Source organism: Trichosurus vulpecula, chromosome 7 (genome assembly GCF_011100635.1).
Source record: "Trichosurus vulpecula isolate mTriVul1 chromosome 7, mTriVul1.pri, whole genome shotgun sequence".
In the NCBI taxonomy this organism is placed as follows: domain Eukaryota; kingdom Metazoa; phylum Chordata; class Mammalia; order Diprotodontia; family Phalangeridae; genus Trichosurus; species Trichosurus vulpecula.
Window position 1 is genome coordinate 10,010,153 of NC_050579.1, and position 23,270 is coordinate 10,033,422.

Genomic DNA, 23,270 nt, shown 5'->3' on the forward strand with positions numbered 1-23,270 from the left:
GTCCACCAACATATGAACTCGTTGAATTTCTAGTTTTCCCTTAGGAATACTCAGTTCGCCCAGTAGCAACAAAGACTTACTATGCATCTGAAGACAGATCATACTTGTTATGTAGAATTTAAGGAACAGAAATGGGATTGACTCTAAGTCGAGTCATTAAGGAACAAAAACCACCCCACTAGCAGGGGATGTCTCAATAGTGTGAGTGGAGTTGGCAATCTCAGGGATGGCACTATCCAGACACTTCCTTTTGTGGCCTCGTTTTCCTGGAGTCTAGGTGCCGTGTTAGTGGGCACTTAGTGCATGGAAAATGCTTAGTGATTGAAGAACTGCCCATTTGTGCTCATGTCCACATGCCTGGTACTCATCCAGCTTATTTCTGGTCCTGCACATCCCATTTTGTAGCTCCTGGCGTGGCTCAGGAACCCTTGGCACTGATGCTGAAGCTGCTTCATATGCCATGTCCATAGTCACCACATCATCACCATAGCCTGATGTCCTGCCATTTCTGCCCATGGCTTCTCTTTCTTCCCCAAACAATTCTGTCCTCTTCCATTTGGTATCTGCTCCTAGTGATCATGGCATTGTGGCAAAGGGTGTGCTTTTTAATCAGTACTCATCTGAGACAATCACTTAATCTGTACATGAGGGGAGAGCCAAAATTTGGATAAGACATGTTATCTGAGGTCCCATTATGGAGCCCCCATGCTAGGAGATGCCGTCAGGGAGTGGGATTTGTATTTCTAAACCAGAGTTTTCAAACACGGAAATGGTGAGCCCCTTGCCAAAGATAAGAACATTTAATGGTAAAAATGGAAACTTGGAAATCTCATTAAAATCCTCAAAGGACTTTAATTAAAAAAGAGAGGTAGAGAACTGCACTCACACACACACATACACACACAGCATTACATGCAATAAGCAATAGCTCCATTGTAGGAGGAAAAACGCTATAGAAATTCACAGGAAATAACATCCAGGAAAGTAGGCAGTGGTAACACTCAAAGCTACAAATAAATGCATTAAGTGTGGATGACAAGAAACACAAACTAGAGATTCTAACTCAAGGAGGAAAGACTCATCTCTTATACTTCCCTGATACTTGGTGGGAAGAGCCCCATGACTATAATTCAAAAAGAACAGTCTAGATACAAAACAAAAAGAAAAAGTTGCCTTGTGTATTAAGATGATGTGGGGCTATATGGGAATCAGAGGGCAGAATCTATCTGTGCTTTGGAATCATCATCCCTTCCCTCTGCCAAAGAGGCATTTAGGGCTGGGGGCATTTCTCCCTCCTTTTCCAGAGGGAAGCATAGTCATTCTAATGATGGGGGTCGGTTTTGTTTTTCTTTCCATTCACATTCCTGTAGTACTCATCTCTGTGGTCTTCTTGATTCTGCTGCTTTATGTCAATTCCATTAGATCTCTCTATGTTTCTCTAAAGTCTCCGTATTTCTCATTTTATAACGCACAGTAATATTCCATTATATTCCTGCATCACAAATTGTTTATACACTTCCCCACTGATGGGGACCTATTCTGTTTCCAGTTCTCTGCTATCATAGAAAATGTTGCTCTGAATATTTTGGCACATATGGGCTTTTTCCATCTCTGCCCTCCTTGCATATACACCCATTGGTGGGTCAAAGGGTACAGACATTTTAGTTATTTTTTCAAAGGCATAATTCCAGACTGCTTTCCATAATGACTAGACCCATTCCCAGTCCCATCAACATGTATTCACTTTCCACATCCCCACATTCTGTCTTTTGTTCTCTTTGTCCGTTTGGTGAGTCCTGTGTGAGAGGCAGAGTCAGAGTTGTCTTGGTGTTCATTTTCCCAATTATTAGTGATTTGGAGCAATCTTTTATGTGGTCAAAAATTGTTTGTGATTCTTCTTTGAGAATCATTTGTTCATATTCTCTGACCTTGTCTCCTTTGGGAAATGATTCTTGGTCTTATAATTTGCATTAATTTCTCATGCGTGTTGACTATCTGACCCTTAGCAGTCTCGCTCCTCCCCTCTTTTTGGGGGGATTCTCTCTAGTATTGCTGCTAATGATTCTAACAATAACCAGCATTTGTATAGCACCCTCAGGTTTGCCAAATGCTTTACAATATTGTCTCATATGATCCTCACAACAACCCAGAGAAGGAAGTGCTATCATCAGGAAATTATTATGAGGAAATGGTAGCAGACAGAAGTCAAGTGACTTGCTTAGCGTCACACAGTTAGTAAACAGCAATGCCCAGAACCAAGCCCAGTCCTCCAGATGTGCTCTGAGCAGGGCAGAGAGCAGTGAGCCTATCCCCTCCTGTGTTCTGAGCATGAACCCTCTCCCACATAGTATGGTTTAGGCTGTTAGCTCCATCACTGGGCATATCATACCACGGACTCCTTTTGAGCTCATAGTCCATACCACCTCTCAGGTCTTTTTTCCCAGAAATCATTTTCTAGCTAGGCTTTCCCCATTCTGTAGTTGTGAAATTTATTTTTGAACCCAAGTGCTGAACTTTTGTCTCAAATTTCATTTCAGTAGACTCAAGCCATATTCCTACCTGGCGGGGCCTGTCTTTGGGTGGGTTAGCTCTCCTTTCCAGTTCCATGTCACCTGCCAGTTTGATAAGCATGCCTGCCATCTCTGCCTTCTTCCGAATCACTGGCACAGACTGCTGGGGCCCTACACTGAAGACCTCTACCCAAGGCAAACCATCTCGGTTGTTAATGACTCCTCTGGGATCTAGTCATTCTACTGATTCTGAGTTTGCCTAACTGCACTGCATCTAACACACAGGATAATAAGGATGAGATTGGGGATAAGTCATCTGTGGATAAATGAGGGTGGAGTATGGAATTTCTGGGTTATTTAGCCGGGTGACCCAGGATTCACTGTGGGAAGAACACAGATGTTTAGGTCCCCGATGGGCAGGTGAATAAGGAAAGATCACCAGGGTCTCATACCCATGCCACCCTCTAGAACCAATCAAAACACTGTAAGCCACATTATATTGGGAGGCAAGGAAAAAGTTTATTGGTCAAATGTCACAAAGTTTGTTTCTGGAAGAAATGTGTTGGATTTTAATTCTGTGGCTGAGCCTGATGCCCCCAGTGGCACATGTAACTACAAGGGGGCAGGCATGGGATCCCACAGCTTCTCATGGAAGGGGATCAAGGACACTCAAGAGAAGAGGTAAGAAAGAGGTCTGCAACCCGTATGGAATTTGTAGAAAGGTGGCAGGCATGTTGTGGGGGTCCTAACTATAGCAAACACAGCATCAGGTCAGCAACAGCATGAGGTCAACAGCCTGGCCATAGCTGCCTTTTCTGAGGGAGGCCTGAGTTCACTCCTGAGGGGGCACATGGTGGCAATGAGAGGGAAGGCAGACCCAAGTGCACGGAGGGAGCAGGAGATGAGCAGAGGGGCACCACTCTGGGAAGCACAAGGCTCTCTGCAGCTGGGGGTGAGCCAACAGATGAGCACTTATGCGGTACCGAGTGTGTGCAGCCCTCCTCCACCACACGAGAATGATGGGATCTTTGCTCTTGAAATCGAGGTGGGGCAGATGAAGCACCGATGGAGGAAAGGCACCGAGTAGCTCTCCCAGCAAGCAGGGAAAGCAATGTAAGAGCACTAAGAAGGCACAGAGCCATCCAATGAGAAATGGGCACTTGGGGCTGGATTCCAAAGGGGTGACGGGGCAAGGGCAAGGAAGAAGAAAGCTCAAGTTCCCTCATCTCGGACCTTGGCGAGGAGGCGGGGAGAGGCGGGGTAGGAGGGGGCAGGGATAAGGGCCCTGGGCCGAGGGTTTTGCAGGTGGCAGTCTGCCTGCTCGGTGGTCTTGGATGGGAGCCCATGATGCTCATGATGGGTGCAAAAGGTATGAAAGAGGCCCTGCAGGTCCTGGTTTGGGGAGGTGGTGAGGCGATCATGGGACCACGGCACTCCAGGAAAAGCATTCTGCTGTGTGCATGGGATGGACTGGAGGGGGACTGGCTTCCAACCAGCACTGATCAGTGCTGCTCTGATTATGCATCTGTTCTGTCTGTCACTCTTCTGGAAGCTCTGCATCCACCTCTACGTGGGGTGTGGGGGTGGTCAAGGGAACATGAGAATCCATCTCAAAGATGGGACTGGAAGGTCAATAATCTGGATTTCATCAGGATTAGTGTGGGAACGATGAAGGGAAAGCCCCCTGGGATCATCCTGGAGACTCATGAAGCCACTTGTGCCTCATCTTAGGGGGACACTGAGGTTTCCCCTCTAAAATGCCTCTGATATGGATCTCTCTGTGTACCCATGCACCCCACATGCACTCACACGCACGCAGAGTACGGAACTACTTGGTACTTGAAGAAGCATTGGAAAGGTTAGGCTATGACTTGGAGTCCTTCTGCGTTCCTGTTTTCGATTAGCACCATTAAGAGTTTAGGACTATTTACTGCTCGTGGTTCATCATGAAGAATCCAGATCCATTCCCTGCCTGGCCTGCAGGGGTGCTCCATCTTCGCTTCCCTCTCGGCTAAGGGACGGAGCTCCCCATCACTGGCTGAAATCAGAGGAGAGGAGTGGGACCGCATCTCAGGGGTCTGTGGACATCTGTGTTTTGGGGTCAGGATGGGGTGGGGGCGAGGTGGAATGCTTGAGACATGTGCCTTTTGAAACTTTGGGTGAGAGCTAGCAGATCCATCTAATGAACCTATCGAAGAAGCTGGGCTGGGACAGGCTGTCGTAGTCCTTCTCTTGGAAGATGGCGGAGCGATCCCCCAGGCTGATCTTCATGAGAAGGTCCATGTCGACGTCATTCCCCAGGGCCAGCACGGTGGGCACGACATCCTGCTTCCTCATGGAGTGGAGTGACTCATTCAGGCTCATCTCGCCTGTGATGCCGTTGGTGATGAAGACAAAGGAGAGCTCAGCGTTACGGTGGGCCCGCCTGCTGGTCCACGATGATGTTATTGATGGCATGTATGATGCCGGTGCCACTGTGGGAGAAGGAGTTGAGGTATCGGATGTTGCTGAGGGCATTGTGGATCACCGTCAGGTTGGAGTGAGCGGGAAGATGACCTCCTACTCCCTCGCGTGTCCTTACTGGTGGAGGGCCACTCGGGCATTCATGGGGTTGTTGTGTCGCCAGGCTAGGGTCAGCCTCCGTGCCACCTCCACCACAAAGCAGTGGGCCTTGTGGAAGTTGTGCTCCCCGATCCTCTCTGAGCTGTCCAGCAGGAAGACAATATCAACAGGCCGTTGGGTACACTGGGCTACGTACAGTTCTGGGAAGGAAAGGAAAGATTCAGTGATGGGCAGGAAGGAAAGGCAGCCTCAAGCAGGAGTGAGAGGACAGAGAGCCAGCTGTCATGTCTAGAGTCCTGCCTCCGTGGGAGGGCCGAGGCTATTGAAGCATGGTTGGGGAGATGGGAAGATCTTGGAGAATGTGATAGAGAACTCTGCAATGCATCACCTCTGGTCAGATTGAGCCAGGCCCACAAATGTCTGCCAGAAGACCCCTCTCTCCTCTCATGGTGCCAAGCCCACCTCCCTGTCCTCACTGCCTGAGTCTAGACAAGGAGTTCTGGGGCCATCACTCAGCCTCATGGAAGACAAGCGAGGCAGAGATCTGGTGCTAGAGCACAGCCCATTTCTGAGTCAGCAGGTATTACCTGGCATCATACATTATCTACTTTTCCTGAAAATGTAATGAATGTTTTAGGGGACCTGTCATTGAGAGGCAACAGTCTGTGGTGGAGAGTCAGGAAGACTTGGGTTCAAATCCTGCCCCTGACACCCATGGGAAGGTTACTTAACCCCTCAGTGCCCTAGTTGACTCCCCAAGACTATACTTTTCTTACAAATTGCTGGTCTGCATCAGCAAAAGGAGCTTCCACGTCAGGACTAAATCACAGGTCCAGTCTAAAACATACCCATCCCATCCCAAATGGTATTTCCCTCAACTGTCCTGTTTAGCATCCTCTCCCCACTTCCCCTCACTAGCCAATCAAACCCCAAACATGCCAGTGGCCAATGGTCTAGAAGAGGCCCTCTAAGCAATTCCTAGTGGGTCAGTCCAATTTCCAGCTACTCATCTCTGTTCTTATTACATACAACCTTCCAATCAATGTAAGTCAACCCAGGAAGTATTTCTCAAGTACCTACTATGTGCGAAGACAAAGGTCTTCTCTTAGTTCCAGCAATAAAACTAAAGCTAGGATACACTTCGGAACCCACAAAACAATAGGAGGAATGCCAGAATGCTCTAAGCCATTACCAGGACATGACCAGGGAGATGTCCTCAAGCTTTGGGGTCCCATTGCCTTGCTAAAATCGGGCCATTGGGTGATGGGCTGGGAGGAAATAGGTACAGGAATACACAAAATCATCTCATTCCCCAGCTGCCAAATCTGTCAACCAGGAAAGTCGTTCTCCCAATTTTGTCCATCCTCAGTCTCCCCTCTGGTTACTTTTCTCCCTCCAGGCTGCCCCTATCTTCATCTTAACCTGATAGTAAAGACAGCTATGTGTGGCTTCTGTATCCCTTCTGATGTAATAGAAATGTGTCAAGAGAGACAGGAGCACTGATATGTTTCAATGGAGCTCATTCGTGTCTCAGGAATGAGAACACATTCTTCCCCACTTTGATTTTTTTCTTGCCTTTTAGTTGATTATCTTCCAGAAGTAGGGTGAATCTGTCTTTTTAAAATTATGCCTATAATTTCATGGATAGAGGGAGCTCCGGTAGAGGGAGCTCCCAGTGGGAAATTCCCTCTGCCCATGCAGACTGATACCTACTCTGTACCTGACATCTTCTTAGTAGGCAGCCTGGGGCAAAGAGAGGATGAACAACTCCCCTGTCCCATCCCAGGTCCCACAGCCAGTAAGTGTAAGAGGCAGGATTTGAATCTAGGTTTTCCTCCCTCTGAAGCCAACACTTTATCCACTAAAGCAAGCTACCTCTGATGATTCTCTTTCCAATTCACCTCTGCAGAATATGGCCTCCTTGAAAGGGAGGGAGGGTAGAGAAGGCCTTTCCACACTGGGAATAATGGCTGTATTTCCTGCATTTTGGCTGTCGACATTGTTAGGGCCACAGAGAAGACAGAATACTTGATTCCAAATCAGAAAACCTATGCTTAGCTTCTCTTTGCTGCACCTATTTACTCTTCTGTAACATGAGGCAATTAGATGAGATGACCCCCAAAGCCAATGACTCTATCTATCCCGGGAACTGTAATTGAATGGAATTATGGGACCATGATCAGACCCATCCATCTTTGGCCTTTCTGTTGGCCCTGTAGAAAGATTCCCAAACTCTCAGATATTTGATGTGGTGGAAAGAGCAAGAGGCTTGGAGTCAGAAAACCTGGGTCCATCGGGTCCTGGTTCTGTTTGTAAAGAGCTGTGTGCTCATGGACAAGCCACCTCCCTCTTTGAACCAATTTTCTCCTCTGTAAATAACACCTCTTTGGCCTCTGTCATTGCGATCCGATGAGGTTCAGATGATGCCCTACACAATGAGCTCCGTAACCTCTTCCCCTCACTGTTTTGATGGGAATCCTTTGAATGGGAGCAGCTTGGTCAGGGCTCAGGCATCATTGCCTGGCCAATGGTTCAGGCTTTCGAGTTCTTTATCTCCTTGTGCTAAATCTAACTGGGCTTAGCTCAGCATCCGTGGAAGGCAGCAGGAGGACCACCTCCATCCTGTCCCCTGCATTCCCATAGGCTCAGACACCCTTATTTTTAATGAGCTTATGAAAGACTCAATGTCTGCCTAAGAGTCAGCATTGGATGGAGAAGCTGGCTTCAGTTGTCCTCATCCTTTGACCCTCCCTGATGCAGCCTTGACACTGCCCTTCCCCTAGGGAAATGCCATGCAAGCATCCTCCCATTCATCATTTTCTTTCAAGGGGCCCTGAACCCACAAGACACATAGCCAAGACATGGCTTCCCCAAGAGAGACACTCAGTAACCAGACAGCCAGAGGTTCAGGAGCATTTTCTATCAACATGTTCATGTACATAGAACATATAAGAGACAAAGAGGTTCACATACAAAGCTACATGCAGGCAAAGGAAGACATGAGGACGAGTCCCTGGGCTGTCCTTCCTTGAGAAAGGACCACTCTTCACATGCCCCTGGTTTCATCCCTACTGTAAGATTCTTTTAGCCCCTCATTAATTGTAACAATTGACGAGCCAGGAAACTTCCAGAGGGGACTGACCCCGATTATGCAGAATCTTGAGAACACAGCCTGTGAAGGAACTGAGGATGTTGGGTTTGGAGAAGAGAAGGCTTGGGCAGATAGGACAGCAGATTTCAAGTATCTGAACGGCTGTCAGTGTGGACAATGTGGACAATGTTCTGCTTGGTCCCAGAGGGCAGAGAGAACTAAGCTGGGGATGGAAGCTGCTAAGAGGCAGTTTGAGGCTGGATGTCAACAACTTCCCATCAGTGAATGCCATCCAAACATGGAACAAGCTGCCCCAGGACGTTGCGAGCCTCCTCTCTGGGATGGTCTTCCAGTGAAGGCTGGATGTCCGCTTGTTGGGGTTATTATAGAAAGGATTCTTGGTCAGGCACAGATTGGCTTGGAGGTCCCTTCCACATCAGAGGATCTGTGGTTCACCATTAAGCCCTCATCCCAGGTTGGAGATGATCCTGGGTTCTCGAAGGCTATCTCAGTGGAGCCCAAGTCCTGACAAGTCCACCCAAACTGGAAAGGCCTAGAGTATGGGGCCAGCAATGACCCCAGCGGAGCCCCAATGGGGACTGTGTGTCCTTTGTCTGAGGACCAGTCTGGCTAAGGTGAGTGAAGGTCATGACCAGGGGCTTGCTCCCAGGTGATACATTTTGGGGAGCCCCAGCAGGTCATGAAGACTGACCAACAAGGTGGCAAGACTGTGCTCTGTATCACCATAGGGGGAACTCCCACCCAATAATGACAGATAGGGGTATGGGTCAGAGCTCCCTCCAGTGACTCCCTTCAGGGACCCTCACTTTGGGGGAGGCATGTTGCTCAAGATTCAAAGGTAGCACCAAGGAAGTAAAACAGCAAAAAGAACACAACACAGAAAAAAAATCACAGACAGTCACAACGGAGACCAGGTGGAGAAGGTATACAAAAACACAAATGGCCAAACTGAACCATAGTGAACACCTACTTTCTTCTCTGACCTGGCAGGAAAATCCACAAAGAGCAGCATTGCAAAAATGGGCCAATGAGGCTCCAGGGAAGAATGCTTAGCACTGGAAAGTGAGTCACCACCCTCACTGCTGTTACTCTATTCTGAGCACCAAGGAGTATTTTGCACTATGAGTCTACAAAACCACAGCCAAATCAGAGAACTACAGCATTTCCTGGTCATAGCTGCCACACTGGACTTGGAGAGTGGTCAGGGGACTCTTGCTCATCACCTACATTCCAGGCTATGCCCACAGTATGTCAAATATGTTGATTGGCATCAGGGTGAAGGGTGAGAAATGCCAATCACTGCTGGGCTCTTTCCAAATTACCAGGTGTCTGTTGGATCATCCAATTAGACAGGGACCTCATTCCTTATCTGTTCGAATGATCTGGCAGCGGTGGATGACCAGGCATCCTGGATTTGGGGAAAGGAGCCCTTTAGTTTCAGGGACTTCCCCAAAGCCAAATTCTGAATTTTGTGGCACAGAAAGGGGTTCCTTTGCCCTGATTTATTTAACTAAATATCACACCACATAAAATTTGCACATCACATCCAAGTGGAACTAGCCTTCTATCCCGTCCCTCATTTGCAGTGCAAATGTTAGCTTATTTCTTGATGTCATTGGGGATTTTTCCCATGTCATTTAAAGATGATTCCCATATAAATCTATTATTGTCTATATATAATATATATTTAAAAGTATATATCATCAATATACAGTGCCCAGTCTAGACTTGTTATCTCACCCATCCTCCAGGCTCACTCAGAATCCCGGGGAGAGCAGAGCTCCTGAGGCATTTTCCAACATAGAATTCTGTCCCCGTCCACTGGATTTACCACTCCCGTGCCTAGCGGTAGACCTTGCTGCCGGATTGCTGTGAGATAACTAGGTCTGGCTGTACATGACATAGCCTGGCTACGGACACCGGGAGCACCATCTAGTCTGCGTCTGGCACTTCAGTAGAGGGCTAGCACCGTTTCCGGGTCCCCCACAATGTCCCTGTGCACCATCTTAAATGTGTCAATGAACAAATCCATCCAGTCCTGCCTCTCGTCTCCAGTGGCGAACTTGGCTCGCTCAGCTGTATAGACCAAGACCGCCACCAGCTGGGAGTATGCCGCGGGGTCCTGGCTGTGCTTCGTGGAGTTTAGCAACTGTTCGATCAAGGGGATGGTCCTGGGAAAAGATATGTCGGGCCCTTCTTCTGTACGGAGGAAAGTAACTGGGATTTCGCTGCTAGGCGGCTCCCCATCTGCAAGGGAGTGTCAAAAGTAAATTTTAGGGCATTCTGGCAATGGGGGTGTCCCTACTGGTCTGATAGATGGTGTGACCAAAGCGGAATTCTGCTGATGGGGGAGCACTTTGGAAAGGCTTGAGCCAAAGCATTGAAGGCAACTGAATCCTCCCTTAGCTTTGGTCTGACGTGGTCAGGTCAGGGGGCAGTGGGATTCAAGAGCTGCCAGAGACATTGAGGATTTATCCAGCCCAGCCTCCTCATTATATAGACATGGAAACTGAGGCTCAGATTGGGGAAGGACCTTGCCCAAGGTCATTCAGTTGGGGACAGAGCTGGGAAGATCATTCGAGACTGCTAAAGTCATGCCGATCCTTAGACAAACTTTCATAAATACATGCAAGTGGTTAATTAGTTCTCTTGTCTTATGGGGCCTTCATGACTGTTTCCTGGAGCTTAGAAGGAGAACTTCAGCAAGTCCTATTGCCCTTCTCTCACACATTTGTATCATTACACAGAGATGGATGTGAGCAGGTTGAACTGTTTATTTTTGTAGAGCTCCTTTCGTTGGTGGGAAGTGACTTGGCCCTATGGAAGGTCTTGACCCTGGTTAATGAAGAATTCACTTGGGCTACAAAGATGGCACATTGGGGTGCTGCCTTCAGGAGGCCCACAGAAAGTTATTGGTTTAAGGAAATTGATGTGGACTTGGACAGTGTCTACATAGGAACACAAGGTCTGGTCAGCTGATTCAAAAATCCAGGTTATTATCTGGGTGTTTGCCTGTTTCCTGCCAAAAGGTGAGCTTGGGTGGATGTTTTACTCAAGCTATACCTTGAACTTAAGTGGGTTCAATTAGTTGTGCTCTATTTTAATTAAAAGTGTTAATTTAATTTTAAATTTAAAATAAAAACTAAACTATTTTAACTTAAAAATGGTTAACTCTATTTGGGAGCTTTGGGAGAATGGATGGATTATCTAGGCCTCTGGCCATTCTTTCTCTCTTCCATTTTGACTTCTTTTCATCCCGTTGAGGGCAAAAGGAGCAGAGTAAAGGACAGGACTCAAAATCAACGTGTTTGGGAGCTGCTGGCACGGAAGTAGTTTGCATCTGGGAAGCTCCTTAGCAGCTTGTTATTCCTAAGAAACATATTAATGAATTTGGGGAGGAGGATAGGCATCAAAATGGCCAGTATGTGTCAGGTAGACAGAGTGGCCAGTTGACCGAGTCCAGCACTTTTGCCACTTTGTGAGTGCTGTCTAATTCTTGCCATGGCATGCTAGATATCTGAATACCTTGGGGGGTGTCCATGAGCGCAATGAGTCAATAGGTGGACAATTTCTAGCTGGTAGATTCTTTGTGCTTGGGATTGTCCAGCCCCCACAACTGTGAATTGGATCCAAGTCGCTGGGGTAAATTCAGATGAGAGAGATGTAATGGATAGGAGTCCTTCCAGCCATTGGCACCATTGGTGACCAACAGCAGCTTAGTGGACATAGACATAGTATTTTAGAGCTGGAAGGGGACTGAGAAGACATGGCTAATTACAAAGCAAGGCAAATGATCTGTGCCTTGGTATGAAAAACCAAAGGGATTACTTTCTCTTGTTCCCTGAATGTCATTATTTTTGATGATCACTATCAATAATTACAATGGGTAGGGGAGGGTGTAAGCAGGAGGGTGAAAGGGGTGACTCACCTCCTGTTTTATCACTCCCTCTTGGGTCCCTCTGTAGGATCTGCCATCTCCATCCATAGTAGCCATGATGGAGGGCAGAGCACCCTGTCTGCTCCCAGTCACAGACTGTGACTGGCCATCTTGCAGATGCATGGTGTTAGTCATGCCATTAGAGGGGAATGGGGAGAGCGAGTGTGGAGGTCAGTGAAAATCTATCTCCACTGCTGGGAATGCCCCAAACCACACAGCCCATTGAAGCACAGAGCACAGACATGATGTCATCAGATGCACCATCACCAGAGTAGCCAGGCTCAATGGGGTCTGTCCTGGAAATCACCTGGCATTCTGAGTCCTTGGTGGAGGGGGCTAAAGAGGCATCAAAGCCTGGCACACATTCCTTTAGGAAGGGCACTGGGAACCTCCATCTGGAGCCTTTGAGTCTGCATCAATGAGGGGAGGAGGCATGGAAGTACTGTTTCAATGTGAACCCATATGGGAGAAGTTGAATTAATAGAGGCCACCTCCTGAGAGAAGACCTAGACTCTGTCTGCAGCAGAGAGGAGAGAACTACAGAGCAAATTCGGGGGTCAAGGCTCTGTTCGCGTTCTGCTGTCGGGTTCTGTCGGCTTGAAGTAGGGTGTCCAGCTTGGACTCAGGTTATGAGTGATGGGCACTGTGGAAGAATGAATATTCCAGCTTCTCCTTGAGTCCTGCTGGGGGTGGGGGTAAGCTTGGGTTCTCCCAGTCTGGGCCAGCAAAGGACAACCTCTGAGAAGTCCTGCTAAGCTGGAAAGATGTTGAGTACATGTGGTCTACGATAGACTACACCTCTGCAGCTGCTCTAAATTCAGGGGCTCATCACCAGATTGGCCTGAGGGGATTCACTTTTTGGTCCCAGCAACTTGGAAGACCTATTGAGTTATGGCTGAGATTTAGAGCTAGAAGGGACCCCAGAGGTTATCTAGTGTAACCTCTCAATTTATACACTAAGAAACTGAAAGCAGACACCCTACCCGTGGTCTCTCTGGACCAGGCTGGAAGAATGTCAGTGAAGGAATGAGGTCCAAGGCCTTGGAAAGATGGACATGTTTGAATGGAACAGCTTAGATCTGCAAGCAGGGACCCTGAGCAAGTCCACATTGTGCAATTCTGACCCTGCAATGCAGGTTGGCATTTAACTGGCACTGACCAGGCAGAGAAGTCAGCAGAGCCCAGTTTACCTTCTCAATGGGCTGATTGAGCATCCTGTCCTCCCTAGAGGCTGGGAGAGCCCATTGGGGTGCAACCAAATCTTTGTCAAAGGTCTTAGACTTTTCAAAGCACTCCTCCCCCCATGGCTTCATTTGACCTTAGCAGTAGCCCTGGAAGGTATGTGGGGCAGATATTATTAGCTCCTTCCTACAGGTGAAGGAATGGAGTTCCAGAAAAGTCTTGCCTAAGGTGTTCCACATGCTTAATGGCAAAACCAAGACTCAAACCCCAGTCTCTTGATGCCTAGCTCTGAGCTCCCTTCAGTGGCTCACAATTGGCCCTCCCTGCCGATACACAGTTTTTAGCCTATATTAGTGTCTCACCACCACGCTCTGTCTCCTTCTGCCCCAGACACCTGCCAGAGGGGTCTGCCCTGGAAAGAAGATGGGAGCCAGTCTGCTAATGACCCCCAGGACAGAAAACACCACACCCTACACAAAGTTTGGAAAACCCCTCCAAGTTAAACACCACTAAATGAGGCTCCACCCTCAACACCTGCAGGAAGGCTTAGAGCTGACATCAAGTTCAGGTCAGTACCTCTTGATCCCCAGTTTGGCCTTGGTCAGTGTGGGCCCTGCCAATGGGCTGGCCATCTGGCTGCCCCTCCCTGTGCTTGGCTGCAAGCCTGACCTCATCAGACCCTCACCTGGCCTGACAGGACCACAGGTCTCATGCTGCATCTGACCCAACAGGAAGCTGCCTCGGGGGAGACCAAGACCCTACTAGACTGACCAAAATAGACAGGGCCATTGTCCACGGGAGTCATGCAGGGGAAGGCCTCTTGGCAGCAGATGACAGGGGAGAGCCAGCAAGCAGAGCATCCACAAGGGTCTAGGGCATTAGCTTGTTGACTGGGTTTAGGGTTATTGGTTTGTCACCTAATAGCAAACTAACTTTTCTCAGGCAACTCCAAGACCCTGAGCTACAGATGGGGTGCAATCTGCATTGTTGGAAGGTGTCTCCACACAGGAACTCATCTTTCCCCCCTCCTTGTTTCCCAGCTGCTCAACATACACATACACACCAGCGAAACCAAGGGTTTTGGATATCTTGGTACAAGAGATATGCCAGTGTCATTTCCCAGTCTCTACTCTAGGAATGCTAAATGAGAAGACATTTCAACAATCCATGTGATTTTATATCAGCTACAGCTCTCAGGCTCAAGCCAAATCTTGTTTGTGGATTAATCCACCAACTCCTTTTTTCCCCAGTATTGACTTTCTCTTAGCTTTTTCTAGGGTGGGTTCCCAGGAGTAGAAAGTCTTACAAAAAGGTACCTGATTTCTCTATATTGTGGCCCTACTGGCTTCAGCAACCATGAGGGAAGAGCATGCTCTGAAACCAATTTCTGGTCAGCTTGAATCCAGCAGTTGTGTGGCCAGTGGGCAGAAAGGCCCTGAGATCCACACTGAGAGTCTGCTGAAGCCCAAAGGTGGGAAACCAGTGAGAGTGAGCTCCATTCCCAGTGAGAGCTCCCACCCTCATGCACACTTGGAGAGAGGTCCCCAAGGCCAAGTATGTACTAAGCTCTTGCTGGTTATAGAAGTGAATGGATGGATGGAGGAAAGAAGGCTGCAGTGAGGTCATGTGGTCCAACCTCCCACCCCATCTGCAGGACCTCTGGAACATGAAGGTTTCAGAATCTTGCCCTGGGTTTTTTCTCTTTGTCACTAACATCCTGTCTTTGCCAGATCTGGAAGCCTTGCTCTGGGATGAGAAGGTTGGGAAGAAGCAGCCTGTTTGGGCTGAGCTGAGAAACTCCCCAGTCTCTCATCAGTGGAGAGAATGCATCCTGGGAGGCCCAGGCTAAGAGCAAATGTGGACTCAGCCCGAGGCAACCATGAGTTTGACCTCCACCTTCCCTACCCCACCATGCACACATTGAGCTAGTCTGCCCTGTCCCTTCATTCCAAAGAGATTGTGCATGTGTGCGTGTGTGTGATTGTGTGTGTGTGTGTGTGTGTGTGCATGCACGCATGTGGGGGTGGGGAAAGAGGGAGGATGGGGGGGTGAGGCAAGGTATCCCTCTAACATTACCTGTTTGGCAGGGAAGGTCGGGGCAGACAATCTGTGGATCTGGAAGAGAAAAGAATGCTTGATGAGGATGGATGGTCTGAGTCCTCAGTGTCTTCCGGCTCATGCCAGTACGCAATCCAGATCGGGGGTCTTTCTGATCCACTCATAGGATCACAGATTTGGACCCGGAGTAATCTTTAGTGTTATGGAGTACAATGGTCTTGTTTTACAGGTGGGGAGACTGAGGCCCAGAGAGGGAAAGTGACTTGCTCAGGGTCACCCAGCCAGGAGACAGTGAAGAAAGGTTCCAATGAAGCTCTTCCTGACTCCATGGCCAATGCTCTAGCCATTGAACCACACCCGCTCTTGCTCTTTCTACCCCTCTTCCATGGCTTCCTCCTTCTTCGTCCTCACTGGTGTGGAGCATTAGGGGAAGCTAGGTCTGAGCTCACCCTAAGCCCCAGCCCTGTGTGTGTGGCCCTTGATACTGAGGGACAGGGGTGGTGACTTTTCTCTTGGTGTAGTGAACTTAGAGTGAGGAAGTCCTGAGTGTGAATCCTGCTTCAGACACTGACTAGCTGTGTGACTCTGTGCAAGTCACATAATAACCCCTGTCTGCTTCAGCTTCTTCATCTGCAAAACCCCCCCTCACAGGGTTGCTGGGTGGACCTAAGGAGATGATATAGGTAAAGAGCCCTGCAGCCCTTCCAGTGTGACAGAAACATCTTCTATTATTGTGGTTGCTGCTGTCTCCCAAGGGGAACCCTCTGTGGCCTTTTGTAAGAGGCCGGGGCTGTGGAAGAACCTGGGGTACTGGGCTGCCTCAAGGGTCTCTCGATTCACGGACCCCCCACTCTCCTCTCTCCAAGCCTCAGGGCACGGCCATCACTTGCTCGGTTTCTGGGGACTCGTGGGGAGAGGCCAGACTGCCCTCATCCTTTCTCTCCGGATGGCGGCTCACATATCTGCCTTTCTGGGAGAGAGGAGGGAGGGAGATGTTGTCTGGCCCCGTCTGGCCCCATCTGGCCCAGAGCACAGCGTGAGGCACGTGGAGGTGACCAGCAGCTCCCCCAACCCCCCCCCCCCAAGTGAGCAAAGGTGCCAGGCGCTCACCTGGGCAGAGGAAAACTTCCATCTCGTCGATGAACTTTTCAGCCACCAAGTCGGAGAACAAGGTCATGTTGCGGACTTGGCCCTTCTGGTTGCAGGCGATCGACCTCAGGCTCTCGCTCTCGTGCTGCTCGTTGAACATGTCCCCGATGCCAATGGCCGTGACCACGACGTTCTCAACCGTGTTACACAAGGCTGTCAGGGACTGCTCGTCATCGCGGGGATCGTGGTGTCCATCTGTGATGACGACCGCGAACACCTTTGTCCTCTTCCGCCTGCTGCCCTTGATGAGTGCGTTGTAGGTGTAATTCAGGGCTGAGGGTGTCCAGGTGCCCCCCGCGATCCACTCTAACTTTTTCACCTCCTCCTTGAATTGGGAAAGGCTGGTAATCCGCTCATCGTCCAGCTTAATGGCCTCAAAGGTCCCGTCATGGCTGTACTGAACCACACCGATGCGAGTCCCTGGAGCAGAAAGGACAGAATGAGCTGGGAGTGACCCTTCCTCAAGGATGATCTCTACTCCCCGCGCCCCCGAAGAATGGGGTGGGACTCCCTCCTGACCTGCTCCCCCACCGTGAGGTCAGTAGGTGCCTCCATGAGGTCCTGCCTCTTCCTCTACCTGGAAGGGACCCGACTCTGCTATTTATTGGAGACAAGTTCCTGAATAGGGAACCTTCTAGTTCCCTTTTCTGAGGGATCCAGCCCATACAAATGAGTGTCTACACCACATGGGATAAAGGTGTGGCCCATGAGAAGGGTGACTTATGTCTGAATTGGGATCCTTGGTGATGAAACCAAGCCTGTTGACCACACTGATGACAAAATTTTTCTCCAGTGAGAAATTGGTGTAGCCAGTGCTCTCACAGCTGTCAATGACAAGCACGAAGTCCAGAGCTCCACAGTGCTTCACACAGTCTGGGGAGGGAAACCAAGGCAGGGAAGTGTGAAAGGAGGGAGTAATCACTGGGGAGAAGGGGTGTGGGAGCCAGGGAGAGCGGGGCGGGAGCAGGAGGGCCAGCAGCCAGGGAGGAGCAGGGTGAGATGGAGGCCCCAGCCCTGAGAATTAGGGAGGGTTGGGGAAAGATATTTGGTGCATTGGTAAGGAAAGAGCTGACTCTGCCCATGGTGGGGAAGCTGAAACCTCATCCTGACTTGATGGGGATCAGCCTGCTGGCGTCACCCCTGCTGTTGGGGGTAAAGCTAAATGGCCATGGTTGGGGTGCCCTCCTGTGAGGTGAGGCAGCTGGCGGAGGCTAAGGGCAGGAGGGCTCCGGGTAGCCCCCTCCTCCCCAGATGTCAAGGCCCCATGGAGATAGTGTTCTTGAGCCACAGCCTCCCCAAAGCCTGGCTGTCATGACTCCCAGGAAACTCACCTGCTTTCCTGGCTCTCCAAGGTTGCCCTGAGGTCCTCTGGGCCCAGGCAAGCCACGGTCACCCTGTGGGGAAAGGGCAGTGGTCCTTGTGCTCATTCAGCTTCCAGTGAAGCCCCCTCCCACACCTGGTGCTGGGACAAGGCCCTCCTAGAGTCCTGTCCCAGACAAGATGGAGAAGACGCTTCTCTAGGCAGCCCAGGTGTTTAGGTGGAAAACAAAGGATTCTAACAGAGGGGCTGGTAATTTTGTTTATCAGACCTGTGATTTCATTGGTATAGGAAACATCCAATGAAGCAATTCTCTCTCCTAGAGCAAGTGGGCATGTTCTCTGCACCCCTGAGATCTGCCCAGGGCACTAACAGATATTTAGTGACTTGCCCAGGGTCACATAGTCCTTGTATATCAGGGGCAAGACTTGAACCTGGGGCTTCCTGACTCTGAAGCTGCATCTCTACCCATAATGCCACATAGCCTTTCTTGCTGGCCTTTTGCGTTCTCTGTGCCAAACATCTGAATATATCAAAACTCAGAGATGACAGCCACTCTTTTTTCAGGGCAGCAGACCTGAGGCTGGCTGTTGCCTTCCTTTTTCCTATATGCTAGATATCCCAGAGGCACTGGCACTTTGGTACCCTGGCAGTCTTCCTGGAGACCCATGGCAAAGTCTGCCCCTTCTATTTTGCAGGCATCCCTCAGACATAACCTGGATACTAGAGTGTAAGAGAAGGGATGAGCTAACTGTTAAGCCTGGGTATGTTAGGCTAGCTCTAGTCTGGGCAAATGTGCTGAACGAGAGTAAGGAAGATGTCAGAAAGTCCAAGGACTGAGCCCAGGGTTTTCTCAGGCCTGTCTGACACCCCTGGCATTTCCTAATCCCAGGCTGAGGGGCAGGGCTGCCCATGGTCATCCCCTTGGGCTGCGTGAAACTCTAGAGGGACATGTATGGCACACGGGAGCCCATCCAGGCACCCACTGGAGTGGGAATTCAGGGTGTCTGCCTCCTCTGCTCCAGCAGCCCTCCTTCCTGCCCATCGAGGACAGCTGCAAGCTCCAGGTGCCCTGTGGGCATCTCTGTGCCTGGGGTTTCCTCTGTCCTGCTGGGACTCAGCTTAGATGGAAAGTGGTGGGGTGGGGAAGGGCATGCTGCTCTGCCACCCGAGGGGCTGGGCCCACTTACCTTGGCTCCTTTGTTCCCAATTTCTCCTGCCAGGCCTCTGGGTCCTTCGGGGCCAGGGTCTCCCTGTAGGAAAAGAAACACCAGGACAAGCCTCCTACTTTAAATTCCAGTGAAATGCCAAGTCGCTGGTCTTTTGAGGGAGGGGCTTTTGTTTCTGGATGTCAGACATCCCTTAGTTCTCTCCATGAGGATCAAAAGCCTCAGGGACAGAGATTTCCTTTAGGGTGTTGGGGTTCACCAACATCCAAGGGCTGGGGGACTTGGGGTCACAGAAGCAGCTTTGCTGTTTCCCCATGTAGAATGAGGGGGAAGGGCTGAAAGATGTGTCCCTTGGGGCTCTTGTAGTCCAAACCCCCATTTGATAAATAAGCTAACTGAGGCCCAGAGCTGGAGAGACAATAGCCTGAGTGGACCCAGGTGCTCTGACTCCAAGCCCAGCCCTGTCTCTGCTCACCACTCTGCCTCTTGCAGAGGTCTTTACTGGCCCCTGCTATGCAGCCATATCTCTTTCCTCCTTCCCTCCCTCCCTCCTTCCCAGTGTATATTGTTCACAGAATCACAGATGGTGAGCTGGAAGGGACCCTAAAGGTCGACTAGCCCAGCCCCCACTTTACAGACGAGGAACCCGAGGGAGGGAAGGACCTTGTCATGACGTGTTAGTGGTGCTGCTGCTCTGAGCGCTGAGGTTTTTGGAGGGGGGAGAGGAGACTGGGCGATGATGGTGATGGGGGAGGGTGCAAGATCAGGTGGCATGTAAGGGTCCGTTTCCTGGCCCAGCCCCCTGCCCAGACCCAAAGTCAGAGCCCTCTGCTCTCTTGAACCTGGCCCAGAGTCCCAGGAACGATCCTCCCTCACACAACCAAGACTCTTTTACCTTTTCTCCCTTTGGCCCATCATTTCCTGGGCCACCTTTGGCCCCGGGATCTCCTCAATGGCCCTGGCAGAGAGAAATGCAATTGAGGGGAATGGTCTCCTCTGAGTGACTCTGTAAGCAGTAGCCAACATTCAAGACAGAGCCTGGACCTGGGCTAAGTGGGTGGGCGGGTTCTGGGCAGAACTCACAAAGGGTGTGGTTGCTGGGGTGGAGGAGGGGGCCTATGCTGGGGCCTTGGGATGAGGCCTCCACTGCCAAGTAGGGAGGGGAGGTAGCTGAGAAAGTGCTCCTGGGACAGGACAGTTCAGACCCTTAAAAATCTTCTGTATGGGACAAAGCCCTATTTCTTCCCTGTAGTTATGGCTCCAGTTGGTAAAAAGAGTTACAAGAGGACAGACATTACCCACAGGCCAAGTGGCCCGGGGAGTCCTCAGAGTGGGACTTAGGCAGGGGGCAGTGCTCCTCTAGGAAGCTCCACGAGCTTTCCTCGGGCACCCAGAAGCTGCACACTGTCACTGCCATCAGCTCAGTGGGGGCAGATATGGTCACTAGGAGGCACACTCAGCTTCCTAAAGGCTCCCAGGATTTGATAATGTTCAACAACACAACGTGGTGCTAGGGTTTCCTGGGCTCTGTCCAAGCTCAGTGGGTTCAGCCCAGCACTTAGGAAGCTTCTATTGTGCGCCAAGAACTGTGCTCAGTAAGGAGGACACAGACTCACAAAACAAAGTAGATTCTGGCCTCCTGGAGCTTCCATTCTTCTAAGGTTGGGATTGGGGACTCAAAGTCCCAGAGACATTTAAGGAGGGAGCAAACACTGATGGGTTGGGGGAGAAGGGGAATCAGGGAACAATCCCTGTAGGAGAGGGATTCTGAATCTGGGCTTGGAAAGTAGAGAATTCTGACCAGCAGGAAAGCAGAAGGGGAATGGGGTGGGCAGCTTGGGTGGGCACCATGGAGGAAGGTACATCCTGAATTGAAGCTGGAAAGCAGTGATTCTGAGTGGCAGGGATGAGGGGGCAGGAGGGCAGCATTCTGGGCATGGGGCAGGTGGGCATCATTCTGGGCACAAGGTAGGTGGCATCATTTTGGGCATGGGGCAGGTGGGTAGCATTATGGGCACGGGGCAGGTTGCCTGGGACTCCCTGATGGCTAGAGGGAGCAAACCTTTGCCAGGTTGGGGAAACAGTTGGCTGTGAGCCCAAGGGCAAGGGGGGAATCATGAGAAATAAGACTGGCAGGGCAGAGGTGGCAGAGCGCCTCCATTCTGCTTGGGTCGGGGGTGAAGACTCCATGTCAGAGCTCCTGAAGCTGCTCAGGGACCTACCTGTTCTCCCCGGGGTCCTCTGGTTTCTGGTCCTCCCTTGGCTCCCTTTAGGCCTGGGCTTCCAGGGACTTCAGTGTTGCCTTTGTAAACCTTTGCCGAGGGGAGAAATTCTCTGAGTGGGTGGGGAAGCTGGACCAGCTGGACCAGGGAGGGGGGGCGGTGTGGGGGTGCAGGGTGGGCAGGACTATGGAGGAGCTCCCCCACCCCCTCCATGCTCCACCGCCAGAGTCTTAGCATGGGGCACACTGCAGAGGAGGCCCCAGCCTTTACAAGCATCAGGACTAATGCTCAGTAAACATGAGTCTGTCACAGACATGGGGGAGCTTTGCCAGCCGGGCAGACCCAGCTCCAACTCCAGAGGTTTACAGAGCTGTCGGAGGCTCAGAGAGGGCAGGAGGCTTGCACAGCAAGCTGACTGGGGGCAGGACTAGAACCCAGGACCTTCCTTTACAGGAGAGTAAGAGAGCATGCCCCTGAGGTTTCCCCATTAACTCTAGACACCCATCGTGTACTGATCTCCTTACGGGGGCCTTAGCCAGCCCCCTGCCAGCCCAACAGCCCCCCAAAGCACTTACTGGATTTCCTTTCTCTCCATCCAGTCCTGACGGTCCTCGGTGTCCTGGGCGTGCAGAATCTCCCTGAAAAGATGAGAGATTTCAGAACCATCTCCCTCTGGAGCCTGAGAGGTTCACAGGACACCTGCTGAGAGACCTCTGAGCGCAGGGGCCCCCTCACTGCCAGTGCCAGGAGCTTGCCCTCAGGACCCATTAGGAAGGAGGGCATCGAGGTGGGACAGCACAAGGCCCCTGAGGTCAGGCTGGGGCAGGGCAGCCAGGACTAGAGCGAAAGGCTAGAAGTGGGGCCTGGGAAGGGGGGAGCCCCCATCCCTGGGGGTCTTTTGTTTTCCTTTGTACCCTTAGCACTTAGAATGGTGCACTGCACCCGATACAGGTTCAGTGAATCAGCACTTGTAGATTGACCCTGCGATCGTCAGAGATGGTAGAGCTCATGGGCGGGTAAGGCAACACTTATCTGGGATGCAACCTTAAGGGTCCTCTAGTCCAACCTCTCATAATATGGGAGAGGAAACTGAGGTTCGGAGGGAGGAAATGCCTGGCCCAAGGTCACCCAGGAAGTGTGTGGAAGAGGCAGGATTTGAACCCAGGTCCTCTGATCCCAGGTCCCTTCCCTGGGAAATCTGGCTCCTAGAGGGAGCTGATTGGGTCAGTTCTCTAGGTGTCAGGGGCGCTTGTGAACAGGCCACCAGTCTAGGGCGTCCTTCCTCATCTGGCCCCTGCCCAAGAGGGGAGAGTCTCTTGGTGGAGGAGGAAAGGGCAGGGCTGGACCGCCTGGGATGCCTGTTTGGGTGGGGCCTGGTGGATCCTATCCCACCAAAAAAATTCAGGGAAAACTCCACCCAGCCTGGCTTGGGAATGGCTGTGCTCAGCTCTCAGCTGGAGACAAAGTGCTTTCCTCGCCAGGAGCCTGAGAAAGGAAGAGCATTTTCATTTCCATTTGGCAGATGGGAAAACTGAGTCAGGGAGGAGGTTAAGTGGCTTTGCAAAAGTCACATGGCTGACAAAGGGAGCAGGAGCCCTGTTCCTCTGACTCCAAAGCCAGTGCCATGTTTAATTCAGTTTATTCCAAGTTGGCACATGTTTGTCAGATGTGGCACAGAGAAGGGGACTCTGATTGAGATAGACTTAGAGACAGTGTAGCCTAGTGGACAGAGAGCTGACCTTGGACTCAGGAAGCTCCCAGTTCGAGACACCCCTTGGATGGTGAGTGCCCCAGGCAAGTCCTCAGCCTATTGGCTGCAGAGCTAGTGCCAACCTTCATTGGCAGAGGAGCTTTATTCATCTGGGAGTTTCTTACACTAGGGAAATATCATTCCCTGTCCTTATTCTTTTAAAGAATGGGTGGGCCCTCAAGAGGCCCTGCAAAGAGATGGAGTTAAGATATTTTAGGTACAAGGTGGGGAGGTAGGAGAATTCGGTGGATGCTGGCAGAAAGGTGGGGCGAAGGAATCCAGTTTGTCTGGGCAGAGTGTC

The 23,270-nt window shown here is 50.7% G+C and overlaps 1 protein-coding gene across 1 annotated transcript in view; it reads right to left on the reverse strand.

Annotated features, from left to right (window-relative positions):
* Positions 1–4,658: 4,658 nt before the first annotated feature.
* Positions 4,659–23,270, reverse strand: part of LOC118856516 (collagen alpha-2(VI) chain-like) — a 115,150-nt gene continuing 96,538 nt past the window's right edge. The window contains 12 exon segments of the mRNA XM_036766832.1: positions 4,659–4,929; positions 4,931–5,048; positions 5,051–5,272; positions 15,380–15,418; positions 16,472–16,930; positions 17,231–17,383; positions 17,649–17,721; positions 17,842–17,904; positions 19,019–19,081; positions 19,893–19,955; positions 21,220–21,309; positions 21,795–21,857. Of these exon segments, the coding sequence (XP_036622727.1) occupies positions 4,677–4,929; positions 4,931–5,048; positions 5,051–5,272; positions 15,380–15,418; positions 16,472–16,930; positions 17,231–17,383; positions 17,649–17,721; positions 17,842–17,904; positions 19,019–19,081; positions 19,893–19,955; positions 21,220–21,309; positions 21,795–21,857 (1,659 nt within the window). The 3' untranslated portion in view covers positions 4,659–4,676.